Source organism: Molothrus ater, chromosome 7 (genome assembly GCF_012460135.2).
Source record: "Molothrus ater isolate BHLD 08-10-18 breed brown headed cowbird chromosome 7, BPBGC_Mater_1.1, whole genome shotgun sequence".
NCBI lineage: Eukaryota > Metazoa > Chordata > Aves > Passeriformes > Icteridae > Molothrus > Molothrus ater.
Genome location: NC_050484.2, coordinates 18,634,700 through 18,655,763, shown reverse-complemented (window position 1 = coordinate 18,655,763; position 21,064 = coordinate 18,634,700). Strand labels below are relative to the sequence as shown.

The window sequence follows — 21,064 nt, the reverse complement described above, 5'->3', positions numbered from 1 at the left end:
GAGCAATTTCTAAGACTGTTCCAAGCATGCATCTATAACTGGGCTTTTAAGTCTGGCAGTAGATCTAGAAATTGAAGTGTATGCAGTTAGCAGCTATATCATAGCAAAATGGGGTCTGTTTTCCATTTACCTTATGACATTTTAATATATTTGAGAAAGTGGTAGAATATTACAAGTATTTTTATATATTACATAAGACAATAGGGAATTAGCCCTAAAATTAAATCATCTTGGTGCAATTTCTCTCCTTTCCTTCCTTTAACTGTCCAGTTATCACATAACTTATCTACAACTGCCTGTTTCTCATTGATTTTGTCTTTCTCTTCCTTTTTGTAAGTCATTTACAGATAGAATTTGATTTTGCAAGTGCACTCTTTGTTCATATGTATTCATAGCCTAATTTCAGCAAGTAATTCTAATTTGTGCTCTGTGCCTTGCTGTTGAATAGTCTGTTGTAAGCATTTACTGTTTTAGCTATTAAGGAGGACTTTGCCTGCACAGTATGTTTCTGATTTTTGATTCATTAAGAGTCTCTCCTCCAACTGGCTTCCTCATGAATAGAAGGGTACTGTTTTATAGGTATGTTCTTTGGTGCTTATTTAAAAGAGGCTGTTTCACCAAACATTTCCTGCCAGTATAGTTGTTCTAGAACACAGAAGAGCTAAAATGTATGCAGCTGAAATGAGTTCATCAAGAAACTTGAATAATTGTGAAAATAAATGTGCTCAGCTCTCAACCATTTTCTGAGCAAGTAAAAAATAATCTCTTCTGATGCTCTGTGTTACTCTCCATGCTGCACTCAACTGCCTCTAAACCCTAGGTAGAAGCTGAGATGCCTGACAGATGTTTTTAGTGACTCCATATGCAGTTAATTTTGTGCATTAAATGCACATAAACTGTTTTAGTCATCCAGTTTCTAAAGTAAATTATTACTTTTCAAAATCCATTGCATAAGTAATAACAGACTGCTAAGATACTGTGTATGCCATTTTGTTTTGCTCTAGTGGAAAATTTCTTGCTGACAAGGTCAAGCCTTGCAGTCTGAGAGCAATCATGTGATGAAAGGCACATCCAGCAGGAGGAGAGGTGGGAGATGGACATCTACAGTTGTCTCCTTCAGAAGTGAGGATTTGAAATATGTTTCAGTCAGATTTAGGGGATAGAGCTGACCTAGCAAGTCTTGCTTTTATTATTGTAGACTAAAATTATGTTTGTTTTAGTGTACTTTGAAAACTGCTCCCTGTTTCTTGACAGGACTGCAGTAGTTAACAGCATTGTCTGTAGTTGTCTTTTGGCAGTAATACTGTCAGTGTAATCCTTACACAGAGTATATACTGATTTTTAAGGAGATTCATGCTGTGGTGCACAGTAAAGTGGAGGTTGCAATGGAGAAGATGTAGCATGGCTGCTTTTTTATTTCTAGTGCAGCAAAATACTTGTGCTCTGCATTTAAAATGAGTTTGAAGATTGTGAGAAAATCTCACAACCAATTTTCCACTATTTACCCCAGGGAATAGCATACTTTCAGGTAGATAGCTCACATGTAATATTGCATTGCCCTGAGACATTTAATCTTCAGGTATTTTTTTATGATTGATTGATATACATTGTTATAGAGATAGATTTCTTAGGATAAAATAATTAAGATAGTCTAGGAGTCAAGTTGCTCAGCAAACAACTAGGTAGCTATATTTTCAACATATAAGCCTACATTGTTACCATAGGTTGCTGAGAGGCTGCTGATGCTTAATAGATAAGGTTTAGATAGATTACCTGCAGTACTAAACAATTTACTGGGTACAGAAAATGGGCTTCAAATACAGTCTAGAAATGAAACATCACAATTATTTTAGGTACTCTGTAACCTTGGAAACAATTGGGAGCAGTGACATCAGCAACAATTATGTGCTATTTTGTCTTCAGTTTATCACCAAGGTAACCAGAGCAGGTTTCCCTGCTTGAAATTTTAAGAATGTCATAGTCTGGTATTAAGTGAACATTCATGAAGCAGACTACTTAGGGTCTGTTAAAATTGCACTCTGCTTCCATTTTAAAATGATCCTTCAGGATTTAAATTGTGTGAACTCCTGTGGGTTTTTGTGTGTTTTTCCTTTCCCCTCCCCTTTTTTTTCCTATGAAACAGCTGCAAGCAAATAAAGCCTTAGTTACTGTGCTAAATTCTCTAAATACTGGAAAGAAGGAAAATTTATTTCCTTATTGATTCCTTTTTGTGGCCCCCAAATGCCAAGTATTGCAGCTGCATACAAAGGCTGCAAATAGCATGATGTTATTTTTGGGCATGGGATTTACCCACAGTGGAGGACACATGTTGTTCCTACACTGAACTTCCTTGAGGGGAGCTCTGCATTAAAGTCTAGTTTCACAAGAGACTTGTATTCAGTGCTGCCAGAGGAAAATACTGGATGAGTTACACTTCCTGGCTATCAAACATCCATAGTCTGCCTACCTCACCTTGTGGCTGTGCCACATGATAACCATCTTCATGCTTTAGTCCAGAGAGGTGTTTGGTTTTTTGCAGTGGATTTGGAAAAGGTGATGTTTGAATTAAAGTTTTGTTGCATGGCAGAAAACCTGTACTCCCCTTTTTAATTGCTTTCTGATTGGACAGTTCTGTGGTGTCAGAGCTGTAATGCTGACTGGCAAGTTACTCAGACCATACAGTCTCTTGTGTGTGTGACTAAATTTTAGTGAGAGGCATTTATAGGAAATGGTGATAAAGCTTATCTGTCAGTCATGAAGGAAAAAGAGGAGACTGCAAAAAAGTTGCTTTTTTTGGAAGTTTGGAACAGTGTCTTGGTTGAAAGTCATATCAAAGCTATAAATTTTCATTCATAAAACTTTAATATTTTGCCTACGATGTCTTACCTTGTCAAACATCTTTTTTTTTTTTCATATGTCTTTATCCCTAGATTGCTGCCCATGCAAAACACAGCCTCGTGTTCTGTTGAGTTATTGTTCATTTAACAGGTGGTTTTGCAGGGCCCTTGGTGTACAGGCAACTTCTTGTACTTGTGCCTTGGAAATACAAGTTAGAACTTAATGTTTGAAGGAAAGATATAAAATTCTGTTCTGGTTTGTAGTGCAGTCCTAAAGAAGTGAAACATCACTACATGCCATTAGCCTTGTGGGGTTCCAAAATAAGCTTTATAGCCTATGTTTAATATTGGAGTTCAGTAGCCCACATCATTTATAATGAATTGAGCCAAGTAAATGAAATTAGATTTTTGCATGAACAAAAGATAATCTCTTCACATAGTTTGGTATTGCTGAGTGAATAAGACACCTTGTACATTTGGCAGTTCCAGAGACTTTCATGGGAGGTAGTTGAAAAACAGATGCCTTTTCTCTATTCAAAATAGAATATTGATGTTCATTTTATAAAGGAATTAATTCACTGGCTGATAGAAGCAGAAGAACACGAAAGTGAACTTTTTAGGTACTAGCTACATTCTAGCAAGATTGTAATTATCCTTAGGATCATAATGAATGTGTGTTGGTTATCTTTTTGTAATAAAAAGACCAAATGCATATGTGCTTTGCTCTCTGAAGTAATTTTCAGAAATATGCAATAAAAAGCAATTTTTATTTGCAAACATATTTGGTGAAAAGGAGCTGGGCATTGAAAGGTATTGATTTACTCGTTGCATTTATCAGTTTGATTAATGTTAAGATTTTATGCAGTATATTTAATAATTACTCAAGATTAGTGCAGTAATAATGCACTACACATACATGCACATTTACTATTAACAATTAGCAGCTTATATTTCTTTCCTATCAGAGATATAGTCATAAGTTAGAACTCATAAAATTTTTAAAGAAATATTTATTGGAATAGGCATTGGTCATAAATCTTTATAACTCCAGTATTCAGGTAGTAATAATGATTTTAGTGGGTTTATTTCATGATCATGAAATGCCGTTTAGATTTCTCTTGTACTGCAGCTTCTCCCAAGAGTTCCTACAGGAGGTGCAAGTTTCCACAACTGGCATGAGGCCAAGGAAAAACTCCCTGGCAAGGCTCTAGGTACTGCATTCTCTGCAGAGAGGCCACATTTTACATGTGAACAAACTGGAATGTAGTCAGATTAAATGACTTTGCAATGCTAGGTTCACAAATGTTACAGTACTGTTGGAAGAAATAGCAAGCAGGGAATGGAGAAAGGAAATAGAAGAGGGGGAAAATGGTAAATAATGATGAAGGCCTGGTGCAATGGTCTGTAAGTTGGTTCTGTGCTGATTCAGTATTTATATATGGCTAAATCTGATCTTGGGAGGGTAGGGATACAAAGCAATGGCCATGTTCAAGGGCTGGGTTTCAAAGTGCTGACTTCCATGATAACTGAAGAGTCCCTACTGAAAATTGACTGAAAATGAATTTGAAGTGTGACGACCTGAGAAAATAAAGCCTTGAGAAACCTGAGCTGAGCTCATAAATAGTCCTGCTTTGAGCAGGAGGTTGGAATAGAGACCTTCTGAGGTCCTTTTCAGCCTGTGTTAGTCTGTGCTGTGGGGAAAAATGTTCACTTCACCCATATAGGGGTTTCAGGAGGAATTTAAGTAGTAAACAGGATAGTTTACTTACTTAGCCTGTCTGAATAAACAATTACTGGAATAATTTGTCTATTGTTGCTAGTAACCATTAAAAATTTGCATTGAAAGCATACAGATATAAAGGTATAAAAGGTTTGAAGACTGAAAAAAACCTGGTAAAACTTATCAAAACCAAGTGAATTTTCCAAGGCACATGTAATTTTTTTGCAGAGGTCTATATTTGCTTTATTGAAAAAGTGTCAGCATTTTCATAGTGTATCCAAAAAAAAGTTAAAGGTAACTTGAACATGGCCCTGCTTATCTCTAAGATCTTAGATCTCTAAGATATAAAGTAGATATCTAAGATCTTGAAGACTGGCATTTTAATCTACCTGGCAAATGAATGTTGAGATCCCATGAATAAGAGCTGTGTTTAAAAAAAAAAGAGAGAAAGGTATGTCTGTGAGAACAGAGCAAGCAACGAAGCAATTCTTGTGCTCCTGGAAAGGGAGCACTCACTTTTCTTTCTGTGCAAACCTTTCTTCAGTAGCTTGGACAGCGACAGGAGAAAGGAACATTTCTGCTTTTGAGTGAGTTGGTATCTCTGCTTTGGCATCCAGCACCACAGTCTCTGAGAGCATTAGGAAAAAAATAGTAGTAACATCTTTCATCTTTCTACTTGGCTGACTGAAGGGATTGACTTTATGCAGTTTAGTTCAGTTAATATAGCTAAATTGTGACTGCTAGGTTTCTTCGTTCCCAGTATAGTTATATCAGATTCCCTCTTATCAGACTGTTCACATATTAGTACAAGTGCTGGATAAAGATGTCTTGAATTACAATAAGGTAGATTCATTGGGCAAGTTGATGATCCATGATCTGTTGCCAGCTCACAAACATGTGAGACTTTTAGAGCAGGCAGCATCTGCTTGAACTGTCTGGGGTCACAAAATGAACAAAAAAGTCTTAAATTGCAACAAAACCAGAGATCTGAGTTTATGGAAGTATAATTTTCTTCTTTGTTTAGCCATTCTGTGTGTTATTTAAAATTGAGTGCTCATGTCATGTTAAAAAGTATGTAATCACCTTAGTTACTCATAATTAATTACTGAGAGGAAATTCAGAAGGAAGAAAGAATTGTGTTCTATCTTATACCCTCTATTTTTATTGTAGTTGTATTTGTACTTGTCTATCCTATATTTGCCTTTGGGGATTTTGGTTTGTTTGTCTTTATCATCTTTTTTGTCCCTCATTTTTACTTTTTGCTCTTCTCACTTTGTTAGTACTTTGATATTTTTCCCAATCTTGGCATTGTCTTTTTCCTTTTGCCAAGGTGCTGCTTCCCATCTTCAAAATGTTCCCTTGTCCTGTGTCTGTTATTCACCATTGCTTCTTTCAATTATTCATTTTCTCTGAATTCTTAAACTTATCTGGGAGATACTTCTTTTCAGAGCTTACCATAGAATATTCACCATGAGGTGAAGATTAAATCTTGCATTAAATAAAAAAATCACCCCTCTTGGTCTTCATGTGTTCCGTGATATTTTAATCGATCAGTTCTGTAGTGGTTGTTTTGGTCTCTTCTTGCATCACCAATTGCTCTGCTACACCTTACATCCATCAGTAGCAGCTCTTACCTTCCATGTGGTTGAGCTACCTTATCCTTTCCTAGATTCCCCAGCTTACATGAGTCAATATTTTCCCCAAGATATTTTCCATGGCCTGTCCAACTGTTTCAAGAAGCACATGAGTTTTAAATTAGCATCTTTACAGGTTTATTGGGATTCAGTCTTACTGTATTATTGTCATTTAATTCTGCCTAAGAGAGGGTTTATTGGAATTGCAGTCATGGGACCTTTTTGGTAATGAATAATTTTTTCATGTTTCTCATGCTATGTTTATTAGTCTCACCCTCGATATAATGTACAGGTATTCCTAAGCCTTACAGGTTGGGTTTTTTTCAAACAGACAAAATTTAACTATTTTAGAATAAAGCTTATTGGATGGAATAGGAGAGGGAACAAATAAATTTCATTCCACATCCAGTCCTCTTGCTCAGAAGACATATTCCCTTAAATGATAATTCCTTTTTTAAAAAAATTGTACTCTTACACATCTTGCACATTTCTTTAGGTTTCAGCATTTATTCAGTCTATTGCTTCAGAATATTTATAATGATCCTCCTAATGGTCCATTGGAAATGCGCCACCTTGAACTAATGTATTACTTCTGCAAGTGTTTATTTCTGAACTAGACTGGTAGAGCTATCAGAATAATACCAGTTCATACAATACTAAGCTGAAAAACGTAATAAAGTTTGAGTCATAACAGACAAAGATCCTTAATTCCTTTGAAAGTGCAGGGTTTAAGTGCTTGCTTTTGCTGAGTGTAATGATTGAATGGCATGTTCAGTACCAGTCACATCAATCGTGGTAATAAACTTCTTTTATGGGGTTACTGTTAGGTTTATTTGTACTTCTGTAGAGCCTCAACTAAGAAAATGCTTGTCTTTGTGAAATGGAAGGAGAAGAAGGTGTCTTCCTCTTTGAAAGTAAGAGTCACCATGGCATGACAGGGCCTTTGCTCTCCTTTGCCCTCCTGGGCAGAGGGAGATCTCAGCAGGAGCACAGGACTGTGGTACACTGTTCTGTGGCAGACTCCAAATGGTCTAGTTCTTCCCTTGGCAATCTTCCTATGCTTACAAGAAACAGTTTGTAGCATCCCTCTGTGTCTTTCTTGAGCCAACTTTTAGCTTTCCAAGAGTGGATCTGCTTCACTGGGCAGGGCTTTCAGGCAGGTCCCACTCACTCCACTGGCTAATGTACAGTGGGAGTGTGAAATACGCACAGTTCAGGAATTGTCCTTAGAAATTTGTCGGTGGGATTTTCACTTTAAGATGTAAGAAGATATTTTACTTCTCCATAAATTTCTACAAATATGCTGTGTAATTGCAGTATTTTAATATTCCAGCTACAGGAGTGTAGTGTCTAGACACCACCATATGTATTTCAGTCAGGCACAGAAGTATTGCTGTCCTATTTTCATTTCTTTGGCAACTGACATTCTACTGCTTTGCAAATTCACAGAGCAATGATTTTAATAGAAAAGCAAAATACTACATTGCACTAAAGATGAGAACTGGTTATAAATAAAAATTGTTACTATCACTTCCCCTGTTTCAATTGCTCTTAATTTGCTTGTGCCTCTTTAACTCTCTGAAACTTCTGTGAATAAATGAGATAACAAAGCATAATTATAAGTCAATTATGCTGAATTTTTGGTTGGAAGCTTGACCACTGGAATGCAAAGCTGTATGTTTTCCCCTCCGTCCAAAAATATTTCTGAAATGAAACACTTGTTTCTGTCTCAGTGAAGCCAGAAACTGAAACTGGAAACTGAAGAATAAATGACAGAAATAAATGATGCCATGTCAGGTTCTGAAAAAGGCTAATGAAACCTTGCAGATGCCAAATCTGACTGAAACCAGTGGCCTGTGAATTGCAGTGTTCGGGGGAAAAAGTCAAAGATAATCCAGATGTTCCCAAGCAGAACACTTTGCAATACTTTTTCATCTATTTCTTTCTGTTTTTATGGACTAAAAAAATTACATGACTGAGATTTGGTTTGATACATTTTCTGAAGGTCATTATTTGACCTTCAAGATAATTTAGAGTGCTTAGCACATTTTTCTGTCTGTACTCATTACTTTAAAGATGGTGTTTATCAGATACATAGCATTTTGAATCACAGATTGTTCCTGTGATGGAGGTTTCTTAGAAAGCCTCTTTTGACAGCCTGTTTTTAGTCTTCCTGAAGCACCTCTCTTTTGGCAATGCATAAAGTGAATCTTGACAGTCAAAAGGAGATTGTGCCTAATTCTGGAACTGACTACCTTTTACCATTTATTTTTGCTCATTATTTTTCTGCCTGATGAACTATTATTAGCAGGAGACTTGTGAATAAATTTTGATTTAAATGTGCTTTAAAGAGCTAGTTGATATTTTGTTCATTGGTGGGTTTGAATTTGTTTTGCAGCTTATCCCATATTTCATTGTTAATCTGCTAAGTCACCTACTTAGTGGCAACAAAATTAATAGTCATGTAAAAACATAAGCAAAAAGAAGCAAATGTGTTATAGATTACATAGCCATCATTCTCTTCTGAGAGAGGGAAAAACAGATAACCAGTCTGGTTTTTACTAGATCAGGAGCCTGTATTACAAAAAAAAGCAAAAAAACCAAAGCCAAAAAAGTGTGTTACTACCCTTGACCTTTCCAGGTAATTAGAATCCTGCAGTCTATTTAACTTTCAATTCAATATAAATTCCTCATATGCTGTTGGATTGAGTCCAGACTTCTGTAACTGTGTATAGCCTATGGAAAATTCCAGTGAAGGGGGAATATCAGATAACTCTGTTTCTGTAATTAAAAGATAGTAAAATACTTAAGCAAGGAGAATATTTTTGTTTCAGTAATGAGGCAGCAATGTCTTGTGTTCCACTTGGTTTTAACCAATTCTTTTCCCTCAGTAGATTTTGGTCTTGGTTTAAAACAGCACAGCCTTGCTAGAATTAAGGTGCTTAAACATTATTTGAATAGATATATATGGCTTTGATAATTCTAGAAGAGAGGTTGTAAGTTAACACTTTTGTATTAGATATTTACAGAAGAAAAGGAGTCCTCAGAGAAGAGGGGGGGAGGGAGAGTGAGAAAGGAGATGAGAGTGTTTAGAAGTGAATCAGTTGCTGGTGAAAAGGTGTCTGGAGAGCAAACTCAGCAGGAGCATACTCCTTCTTGCCCCTTTCCTCCAATCTTCCCCTAGGATGTACTGCATCTTTCATTTTCAGAGAACAAAGATAATTTTACCAGTGTTTCCTAGGGGCTCAGGAAAGGGACATTACTGGAAGACTTTCCAGTCTAGTAAGGACCTCTAATGGCTGTCCATTATTGGTTGCTCAAGCTGGCAGTGATGAAATAAAAAATAGAAATCTGAGGGCAGTCAAAAGAGATTTCAGGGCCTTGAGACATGATTGAAGGATCAGGAGCACAGATAGTGATTTTGTGAATCCTTCCAGTAACAAGGAATAATATTGATAAGAATAGGCAGATCCATCAGGTCAATGCATGGCTCTGAGACTGGTTTAATTGGAAAAAATGTGAGTTTATTGACCATGGGATGATCTGTTCAACACCTTGTCTACTATCACCTGAGGGGATATGCCTCTCTCAAAGGGGAAGAAAAGAGCTCTAGCAGAGGAGCTAGCAAGGACTCATTGACTGAACTTTAGCTTGAAAGAGGGAAAAGGAAAATACCAGTGATGAGTGATGGGATGGTGGGCCAAAACTCGGGAAAATGAGTAATCATGGGATCCCTCAATCTGCTTCATGAGACATTGGCTACAAAGTACAGCAGTGAAATGTTTCTAGACTGGTGCACTTTGGATCCCCCTAGACTACTCAGCTGGCAGACAATTGCACTGATCTGGAGCTATTTTGCTGCAGTCTCGTGCTTCTGATATAGCTTCCAGTTTTGTTGTAAATCCTGTGTTCTTTCTGATCTCCTGGTCTCTTGAGCCAATTGCTGCTGTGGCTCCCAGCCATGGAGGCTCCATTTAACAGCATTCAGATTGGTGATATCTTTCCACTAAGCAACCTAAAGCAACTTCAAAGGCCTGCCTCTATATACAGGGATGATTTTGTACTGATTCTCCACTTCTCCAAGTTTCTACAGTTTCTATCTTAACTTCACAGAGCTGATAACAGTACCCTGCTTCCTGCTGAGTGGACTTTGGTGAAATATATTAATGGAAGTCAGTTGAACTTCAGTGGACTTTAGTAGGAGACAGATGAATAGGAGAGTGTTTAGGGTCTGAAATTTTCTTTCAGATCAGTGAACGCCTCTTATTAATTTGAATGGGCCACAAACCAAGTGTATCAGGAAATCTTCTGAGCTCTTTTGAGAATTACCTGGTTATTTTTGGAGGATTACACAAGGTGGAGAGTCCTGCTCTGGAGTGGCAGGACTTTAAACTTGTAGGAGAATTTATATGGTATTAATTATTGTCAATTATTCATGTATTTTAATAAAATAATCCTTTTTCTTTTGTAAGGAAATCTTATTCACTTAGTGTTTTGAAATATGCCCAAAAAGTGTATTTTTATGTAAAAACTAGCTCTGTATAAACCTAGGAAACTGTCAACAGAACTGTAGTCTCTTCAGCTGGCTAGAAGAATAGTTCAGCTTATGGGGGGTGGTGATTGTCAGAGCCTGTAATGGTGACAGGTGTTGGTTATTCATCTGCTAATTTCTCATTAGAAACAATGTGGTGGGTTGATCAGTTGCAGTTTGGTAATTGGAGGCACTGTCGTGATTTCTGTTGGTAAAATTTATGAATGTGTTTACTGAAGTACTTTAAAAATAGTAGATGTGTTTTCAGTTTTTAAAATTTTATAATAAATGGAAATATTTCTTTTTTCTCATTATCAACAAATATTTATTATCCATGATCTGTAATTAGGTTCACAGTTTAACCTGTAAAGGATGAGTGGTGCTCACTGGACTGCATCATTTGCCTTACTGTGGTAAAATGACCAATTTTGCCTCACCAGCTGTGACTTTGGAGGCACTGACTTTGGAGCCAGTTTGAATGATGGGAACACATAAAGCTGTATAGATTAAAATATTTCCAGCGTACAGCTGTGTGTGTATCAGTCAGAATTCAGCGGCAGTTCTTGCTTGATAAGCTTGCCAATGTCTTCTTGTCCTTAGAAGGAGCATTGTTCCCCTGTATGGGTGTCTTGTACAGTCTCAACCCTGCTTTCTTTGCTGAAGCAAAACTCTCAGTGAAAAACAGCATTAGTGTGACCGTGGAGAGCACTGAATACAAGGATAGAAAAACTACTCACAAGGGCAGTGATTAGAGTAAGGAAATAGAGCATGTAGTTCTGTGACTAATTAGGAATTATAGAAAGAACTAAAGGAAAAAAGACAAAGTTGGGAAATAAATGGTTGATTACTCATCTTGCATCAAAAGAGGGCATTTTCAAAAGACAAACCCAATTATAGCTGCTTTTCCCAATAATATTCCTATCTACGTCTCACAATTTCCATCAAATATGATAGAAAATAAGACTGTATTGTGCTTGAGCTTGTGGCAAAAATGATTGAAAGATTGCATGCAGAGTGTTCTAATTTTACATTAAAAAAGTAGATTAAGTTATGTCAGCAAATTAATGAGAAGTAGGTTTTTAGTTTTTCTATGAATGTGTTTTGAGTGCTGCAGAAATAGTCAGGTGTTGACGAAATGCAATGATGTTGGCTGGTGCAAGTACACAAAAGCCACAAAACTCCAAATAATAGAATTAACACAGTCTGGAATCCAAAATGGCCCTAGTTTGATCCTTGAGCTGAAGTGATCAGGTAAATGTTGTTTCTCTGTGGTTTAGCATCTGATGATGCAAATGAGTTGTTTTACCTTTCTCTTTAATGAAATATGACTCAGGATATGAATTGGAGGGATCTTAATGGTTTATTAATTTCAAACTGCAAAAGACCGGGTGTGCTTATGGAAAAAGTTTAGAGTTACCTTTACATTTCTGCCTTTTCCTATTACCCTAGAACTTAGAGTCTTTACTGCAGAAGTGCCCCTCCAGAGGTGCCATGGAAGCAGTGGTGTTTTCTGGGATCACCACAAAACAGTTGCTAGTGTCTTAGGCAAAGCAAAGGTAGGAAGCTGATGTCCTTATACCTCTTTTTGGAAATCATTTATTCACGTGATACCAGAAAAGGATACACTGATTTTTTACTTTGTAGTTAAAGTAATGCTTTTCACCAAGGGAAACCAGTGTAATTACAGATGCTAATGAATTAAGGTTCTGACTTTATCAGCTTAATTTTGCACATGGAGTACCTGAAACATGAATTTTTAGTTGTCTAGGTACAGAGTTGAATGGTTTTGCTACAAAAGCACTAAGAATAACATAGTATCTTCTATCAACAAATACAAAAGTATCAAGATAACATCTGTAGTTACTCCTTCCTTGGTTGTGTTGATTTGGGTCAGCCAAAGAGAGTAGCTATCAGTGAGAGCTTAGTAGTTCAGTAATTTGTTAGATAAAAAATGTTCTGTATGGTTAAAAAATGGCTTTCTCCATTAATCATTAACCTGCAAATGACAAACTGTATTTCCTAAATGACATGTCCTCTGCTGACCTGTTCTTCCATGATGAAATCCCACTTGTTTCCATCATAACATCTGCAACTAATGTAAAGTATCTCTGCATCTTTTTTCAGAAAGTTCCTTGGGAAATTGTTAACAAAGCCTCCAAACCCATCTGCTTTTTTGTCAGCACTATTGTTACCATCTGGAAAACCTTTTGGAACATTGTAAATAGAAAAGGCAAAACTGTATACTTCATTAATAGTAATTGAGCTTTTGAAAAAGCAAATTGCTTTGCAATGAAATTCAAAACTTCACTGTAAATATTCAGTAGACAGTGCTAGTATAATTCTAAAAGGAAATACACTGTACTTCACAGCATAATAGAAGCTGGTTGTTCATCAGAATCCAGATGTCTGATAGAGTACCACTCCTTTAATGTAAAGACTGAAACATACAGTAACCCCAGCTGGCTGTTTCTTAAAACTCTTTGCAGTGGTCACATATGTGGGATGTCTGGGCTTATAACCATTTTTATTATAGAAAAAAAGATGTTTTTAAAGTTTACCTTTCTTTGATATAGGATTTTTTTTTTCTAGAAGTATACCTAGAATAGTCTTTTTTTTTTTTTATGCTGGTAAAAAAGTCACATTCTGTGATGTGCATAAACATATGAGCCTGGTGAAGGGGAGGCAACCATGAAGTGTTATTGTCATTGAAAATAACCAATGATATATTTTTTTCTTTAATAACACATTTGCTAAGTAATACACATCTCAGACTTTCTGGATTTCTTCACTTCATGAAGAAAATTCCTTTAGTCTTCTGAAGCAAAAGAGAAAGGTAATAAGATAGTAATTTCAGCAAACTTGTCATGCTGCAGTGCAATTTTTTGGCTGAATTTGTTTTGAAAAAATGCAGATGAACAAAATGGTCTATCTATTACAAAGCCATGTAGCAGGTTTTTTTTAACCAATTTGCTTGCATTTTTAGAGTAATTGTTCAATGTAGCTCATTTTTCGATGAATATGCATGAAAAGCTCCTGACTATTGAGCAAATCAGCACTAATTTATGTTGCTTATGCTGTTTTCCTTTTTGTTTTGTGAGATGTTTCCAAGCAATGCTATTCTGTGGAATGTGGCCACAGTATAAATGATGTGATTTGTTATATAATCCACAGTATTATTATGTGTTTCTGTTGTGGAAGAAGTCTTACTGTGATTGTTTTTCCCTGCCAGTTCAGTAATATGTGACCCTCAAATGCAGCAAAAGATAGATCATTAAGGTTTCATCAGAGACCTCTGCAAGTTTAATCTTAAAATGTTCAATTAGGCTTCAGTACTTAGCAAATTTTAAGGTGCTGAGGAAACCTCTGGAGGATAACATGGTAGAATATAATATATGATTTTATGAACGATTCCTGCTGTAAGTTGGTCCTCCTAAATTTGAGCCTCTTAAAATTTGGTTCACTTAATATAACCTGTAGGTTTTGCTTTGTATGTTTATGTAATTAAATTGTAAGGTAAAAATCAGGAAGGAAAGGAATTTTGTGTCAAATGGAATACCATGGAATGTATTAGAGTTGAAAAATTATTTTTACAAAGGCTGTCTTACTATTTAATATAAAACTACTGTCTGCTGGATGTCAGTTTAAAATTAGCATCTATTTTTAACAGCTCTAGAGTTTACAGTGTCATTCAAACTGAATACAGATTGAAAGCCAGACTGAAAATCCTACAGGTCGTTCTTATCCATACTTTAAAAGTTTTGATCAGAATAAGTGATCTTGGGCAAAGGGTTAAAGTAGTTTGATGGCTAGGTTAATATTGCATTTTCAGTCAGGCTGAATTGAAAGGGACAGGTTGGGAAGTACACTGAGAGGTGTACTGACTACCAGCTTCAAAGGTGTTGACATAAAAGGAGAAGGACAAGAAAAGAGAGCTGCCAGTGAATAAGCAACAGCAAGAAAAAACCAACATGCATCTCAAGGCATCACAGAGACAATTTAACTGTTACTTTCTCAAGTATCATTTTCTCCCTGCTGGAACCAGGAGCATCTTTGATCTGTGAGATAACATTAACATTTTTAAATTCAAATCTTTGTTTTACAGAAACCCTCCACCTACTTTGCTACATCCTGAAAAATGGTGCAGAGGATTCAACCATTTCATTTCACAGTGAGTTTTTTTTCCTTTTAAAACAGCTTATTCAGCAAGACCTATGTGTGCCAATCTGAAAACAGAATTTTCTCATGGAGTTAGTGCTTTTGTAGGTTTTTGACTACAGTTTTCTTTTCATAATTCTAGACCATGCTTCACTTTTCAAAAGCTTTACAGCACAGTTTGATCTTCTTATATAATTTTCTTCATTTGAGTGTCTCTTGATTTTGATGGACCTGGAACAGATTTATAAAATATACGTGATTTCCTTGATAGTTTTCCATTGAAATTTTGTGTTGAGGAAAAAAAGGATTAGTGAAAATAACTACTGGTCAATTCAAAATAAGAATGTGAAAGATAAGAAGGAAAAGAAATGCCTTTTTTCCACTTCAGTAAGGTTCAGTTGGTTATATATATATATATATATATATATATATATATATATATATAGGCACTATATGTATTTAGTTGAGCATCAATAGTATGGAGAGCATGATGAATGCAGCTGTCCTCAAACTAAAATATGCAAATATGCTTTTGCTTTCATTTTTTCTTTTTACAGTGACACTAGGAAATCATGGTTTAGTAGTTGCTAGCATTGTATTCAAAAATCTTACTGCCACTTTTATGAGTGATTTTTAATATTCTTCAATATTTCATTGGAACCAATTACAGCCCATATTGTGTAATGTGGTGAATACTACTATAACATCACTTGTCAGTACTGACTTTTCAAGATAGGTTTGTAAATATGCACATCTGCATTTTGAATCTGTTCTGTTCCTTGGTGTATCCAATTACTTGCAGAGTACAATATCCCTACCTGATACTTTTTTCAAGTAGTTGTGTAGTAATGTCCTTCCATTTTAGAAGAAGTTGAAAATAAAAACACGAATGCAAATTCTATTAGTAGTCTGTGAAAAATGCTGTTCTTTACTATGCTGATCTTTAAGTAGACAGGAAGGTGAGATACAGTGTAATGTTTGACCTACAGAGGAAGGATGTTATTATTATTGCTGCAGTGTAACTCAGAATCTCTTCAGTGTAGGCAGCAGAAGTACATTCCTCTAGAGCAGGTTGATCCAAGTTCTGATTCTCCATAATGCATGTCCTTGTTTACACAGGGTAACATTGGCATCTATGGCAGATTCTGTGTTTAAGTACAAGGGTCACCAAGTGGTGGATAAATTTCATTCTGTATAAAAAAACATTGGTTGCATTGTATTTAAAGGCTGTAGTCTATATTCTGGGGGGGCCAGTACTAATGGATTATATTCCACTTGTGCTTTAGAAAATCACTGCACCTGGTAAATAAGATTGCATTCCTGTGTCAGGAACATTGTGCATTAACCTTCAGCATTGTTATGTAAGTTTTCCTTTCTTGGTGTCTTCCCTTTTAGAAGTCCCTGCTGAGCCTTGGAACAATACAAAAAACTCTGTGAAACATTTCTTAGCATTTGTTCAGTCATTTAGTTCAACATGCACTGGTCATAAAACAAGTCAGATGTTAATACTTTATGGCTAAACTTGTTTTTAATCTTTTCTGTTGAGGTTTTTTATATATTGAAATTGTATCTTATTAATCATATGGATTATTATTTACTTTTGCATAATTACTTCCTCATCATCAACTTTTGCAGGTTCTCAAGCCTTGCTTTTCATTTTTACGGTGATGTGCATGGTGAAGTAAGGAAATATGCTCATACATGGTTCTCTTACCATGGAGAAATGCAACAATTGTAATAAATATCCTGTGCTATAGCTGCCTTTAGGAGACTACTGAAATTGAATTCTCTCTGACACTGTTCTATTCTTGGGCATGTGTTAGTAAAGTTGTAACGATGCAGAGGTTACAGGATGTTTTTATGGAGGCTTAGATTTACATTAGTGGACTTTCTAGAAAAATTTAGATAATGAAACATTGGATCATACAACTGCAAACCTTTTAGCCATTACTGATAATTGGCTCATTTATATGCATTAGTTATGCATTTATTGATGCCTGCCTTGTGACAGCCTAGTTATGATAAATTAAAAGCAGTGATTGTATAAATTCCATAGTGCCTTTTGTCCATATGTTAGGACCTTGCCTGATGTTTCTGTCACCCTTGTGATGAGTGGTTAGCTTTTGAATAATTTCATTATCTACCTCCTTCTTGATGCTAACATCATTTGCATAACAAGCTTATCTGTTCACGTTGCAGGCCAGACCTGTGTTGACCAAAACTGAGCACGTAGCTTTGGCTAAGCTTTTGATTTCAGTTTGGTTTATGCAATAATTTTCTTCATGCTAAGATTGCCAAACCTGGTCACTGTAGCTTTTTTTCACCCCATTTTGCCATCCCTTGAAATGCCATTGTCTTGAGAGGCATTTTTTATAAGTGGTCTCTAACATATTCCAGTGATTTACAACATTCTTGAGCTGGAAGTTTCATTGTTGGTAAATCTTTAGGATGCTAAAATCATGATCATATATTTTTCAGGAATAAAGTCTATATTGTAAATTATGATACTATTACCCCAAGAGATGAAGATTTTGCAGCAGCATTTTAGTCAGATGCAATGTTTACAAAATCTGAACTGGGAGTGTGAAGATGGCTTTTAGCTTGGTGAATCTGATTCCATTCCCAGCTCTGTTGACCTCGACTTGAGATGAAGACTGTAATGTGTTGTTCCCATAAGAATTTTTACAATGAAGACAGGGAATCTGAGTTAGATATTTTGTTTTTAAAAAATACAGAGAAGACACAATTTCAGCTCTCACTTCTGGCAACAGCCTAGTTTTGCATTTGGTACCTACTAAGATAAAGGCAGCACATATATACTTTATTGATACAAGGTCAGTAAGTTCTGTGTATGTGTACTCATCTAAACTGCTGTGATTGTGTATGAAAATTTGGCTCTCCAGTCATCATGTGAGGTATAATTAATTATCTTTATTTTATCTATATATCAATAGGACTTATACCATATCTGTAAGACCATGTTAACTACCATGGCAGTGGCAAATAATTTTCTTGGCTTGACTGATCTTGAAGGATAAATAAGAGAGTTAATATGTTCTTGTAGCAGAAGAATGCAATACATTTATTTACATTACATCACAAAATGGTAATTTTAATTAAAATTAGTAGTGGTATCTCCAGAGACAGACATTTTCCTTTTAAATTTATTTAACCAATGATGAGCTATTATGGTTCTTTGAATTAATTAGTCATTCTTGAGCTGGAGGGGATTAAAGAATTAAGAAATTCAGGAAGTAATAAAGTCAAAATGTGAACTTAAGGATTTATGGTCATGTCTATCATCAGAATGTAACTTCTAGCAATGACATTGCAAATACAGTACAAAGATAATTTTTTGTCCTGATAAACTCACTTTTTTGTACTTAATTTAAACACAGCTTAGCCAGCTGAATTTCATGTTGATGAGTCTACACTGAGTTATTCACTTAATAGATCATCTAGATTATATAGGTTTTAAGTGGTCCATTTATATTTAACTTCTCTGAATACAGATAAAGTTTTTTCACAATTTAAGCAATTGTTTAGTGACATTCTGTTCATGTTACATAAAGAATATTTTACATTTCTTTCACTGAGAACATGATATGCATTTGACATAACTTATTAATTTCACAGTGTCTGGGAAGGCAGAGGTTTGCAAATGTCAAAAAGATACAGACTGGGATGTGTAAGGTTATCACCAAATCTGTACATTTTTGCATTTCATTCATTGATGTAGACTCTCAGAATCTGTCTGCAGATGAACTTGAAATACTGAATTAAAGTACCTGACAAAAGATCTCTGCCACTTTTGAACATTGCATGAAACATATGGATTTATACAGAGGAATGGACATATACAATGAATACAGTTATCTTCAAGTTTCTAATGAGTAGTTATAGTAAAAATCCTGCCTCAAATCAGCTACATGCTATAGTGTCAAAGTGGGATGGGTACCTCAGGGAGAATATCTGGTACACATGCAAAACATACTGTTTCTAATAAAAAGCTTCAGTTGTCCAAGGTTCTGAAGGGATTTTGTTTTTCTGGGCCTTGAAAGAGAGAGCAAAGAAACAGAGCAGACCCATTTCTGGTGAAAGGCTATTCATAAATTTCATCATTCAAGAAATAAGTGTATTGTGGTTTTGAGATTCTCCCTAGAGTTGTTCTGATTGTATTTCTGTTGTCACTGGTAAGATTTCAACAAGAACAATTGTCAGATCCATGTTAAAGATCTGCAAGAGGTGCAACTCCATAGAGTTTCTGTTGTTTGTTCTCTAAACCATGTATATGAGCCCAAAAAAATTGTAATGCTTACTCAGCCTAAACAAGGCTGGGAAACCTACTGTAAGTTTTGAAGATTTAGAAGAGGTAAAGGTATTTACTACACCTTATTTTACAATTTCAGAGCAATAGAATCTTTGTTATGTTTCAGATGTGTGCTCTAAATTATACTATATGGTACTTGATGTTGAACATTAAACTGAAAGAAGATTTATTAAGAAAAAAGGTGATGGTGACATTTCAGTGTTTGAGTATTTGTCTCATTCCTAGGGAGGATTAGTAATTTACAGCATTTGCTGCCAAAAGGCAGATCAATAATGTTACAGATGTGTTCTGACCATCAGAATTTACACCATGCATGTGATGATTGAGTTCTTTGTCATTAATTCCGGCTTTCATCCTGATATCTAATTGTATCAGAATGAACAGTAAAATCCTCATTATTTATCATGGGATGCTGTGCAAGACAGGAGACCTATTTAACCTACACACATATCCCTAGTGCCCAGCATTTACTTTCTACAAAGGGACAGCTATATATAGTCCTGAAGATAAGGTTATTTCTACCCTGTGAATCCTGCTGAATTAGGACTGAAAACAGAAATGCTGTTGGCAAAGCTGTCACAGTTTTTTAGTTCACTTTTGTGAATTAGTGACCTGCAGCAGTGGGGGTTGGACAGGCCTGCAAGTGGAAAGCAGGGAAGTGTCAGAGAAGCAGGCACATTCCTGCATCTTATTACAGATGTAGTTTATGAAATGTCTTCTCCACCTCTTGGCTGCATGTAACTGACCAGTGCCTGCCACAGCTACATGTGGTACAGAGGTAGAAGGAGCACTCAGATACTGAGCATTTTAAGCAGCTAAAATAATCTCAGAGATTATTTTTTCCTTCCTTGACTGGAAAGTTTCTGGCCTAGATGATCCTGCTTGTCAGTGTCTGTCCTCCCATTTCTCTAAGCAGGGGGAGTCCACCCATTTGAGGTCATGGTCTTGATTTCATTAATCTTGCATCATGAATCAACCTTGTAATGTAAGTAATCAGGTAAATATGGAGAATAAAAAAAAAAGTCTTAGAACCTAGACACCTCATTCTCCCTGCTTAAGAGAGAATGCTCCCTCCTTTCAAGAGGATATGACCCTACTCTTTCCTTTCTTCCTCTGGGAAATTTCCACTCTAGAACCTCAGCTGAACCATTCTAGAACTTCTCTATCTTTGAGGGCAGTCTGGTAACTGTATTTTCTGGGACTGGGATGAGAGTATCTTAGTATTTTAGGATGACCTGGAGTCTGGTTCAAGACCCTGGAAAGTTCTTTTATCCTAATAGCAGAGTCCTGGAAAGATTCCTCACCGCCAGACAGCAGGTACTTGTGCAAGGAGTGAAATAATATGTCGAGGGCAGGGGAGATTGGTCTAGAGCTGTGAGAGGAACAGGTGATGGGGAAAGCACCCTGATGAGACAGAGAGTGGCAGGGAGATAAGGACCAGAGGAGTGGCAGTGAGGACTTTACCTAACAGATAACAGTTGAACAGCACAGGGACTTTATATCACTGTTACCCAGAGGCTGTTGTGTGAATTCCCCAGCTCTAATGTAGTCTAATATACACAGTCATCATTTCTTCCAAATATTAACCTATGTGTCTTCCATGCATGTAGGTATTAAATAGGTGTTTGAAGTCTGGTTGGACATTGGGGTTATGAGACAAAATGACTTCCAGCAATATACTTCTAGCAGATAAGAAATCACAAGAAAATGTAGCATTTACAAAATGTACTAATTGAAAAAAACCAAAATGCTGGTGATAAATCATAGTGTAACTAAGATGTGAGAGTTGCAGCTACTTGATTTCTTTCTCTTTAAAGAAAGTACTTGGGGTCAAATAGATCATAATAGATCAAATGA

At 36.1% G+C, this 21,064-nt stretch overlaps 1 protein-coding gene across 1 annotated transcript in view; it reads left to right on the top strand.

The window, feature by feature from the left end:
• The window catches only part of MYO3B (myosin IIIB), a 168,510-nt gene that overhangs the window by 28,600 nt on the left and 118,846 nt on the right, over positions 1-21,064 (top strand). The window contains exon 8 of the mRNA XM_036386692.2: positions 14,825-14,890. Coding sequence (XP_036242585.1) covers positions 14,825-14,890 — 66 coding nt within the window. The remainder of the gene's footprint in view (positions 1-14,824; positions 14,891-21,064) is intronic.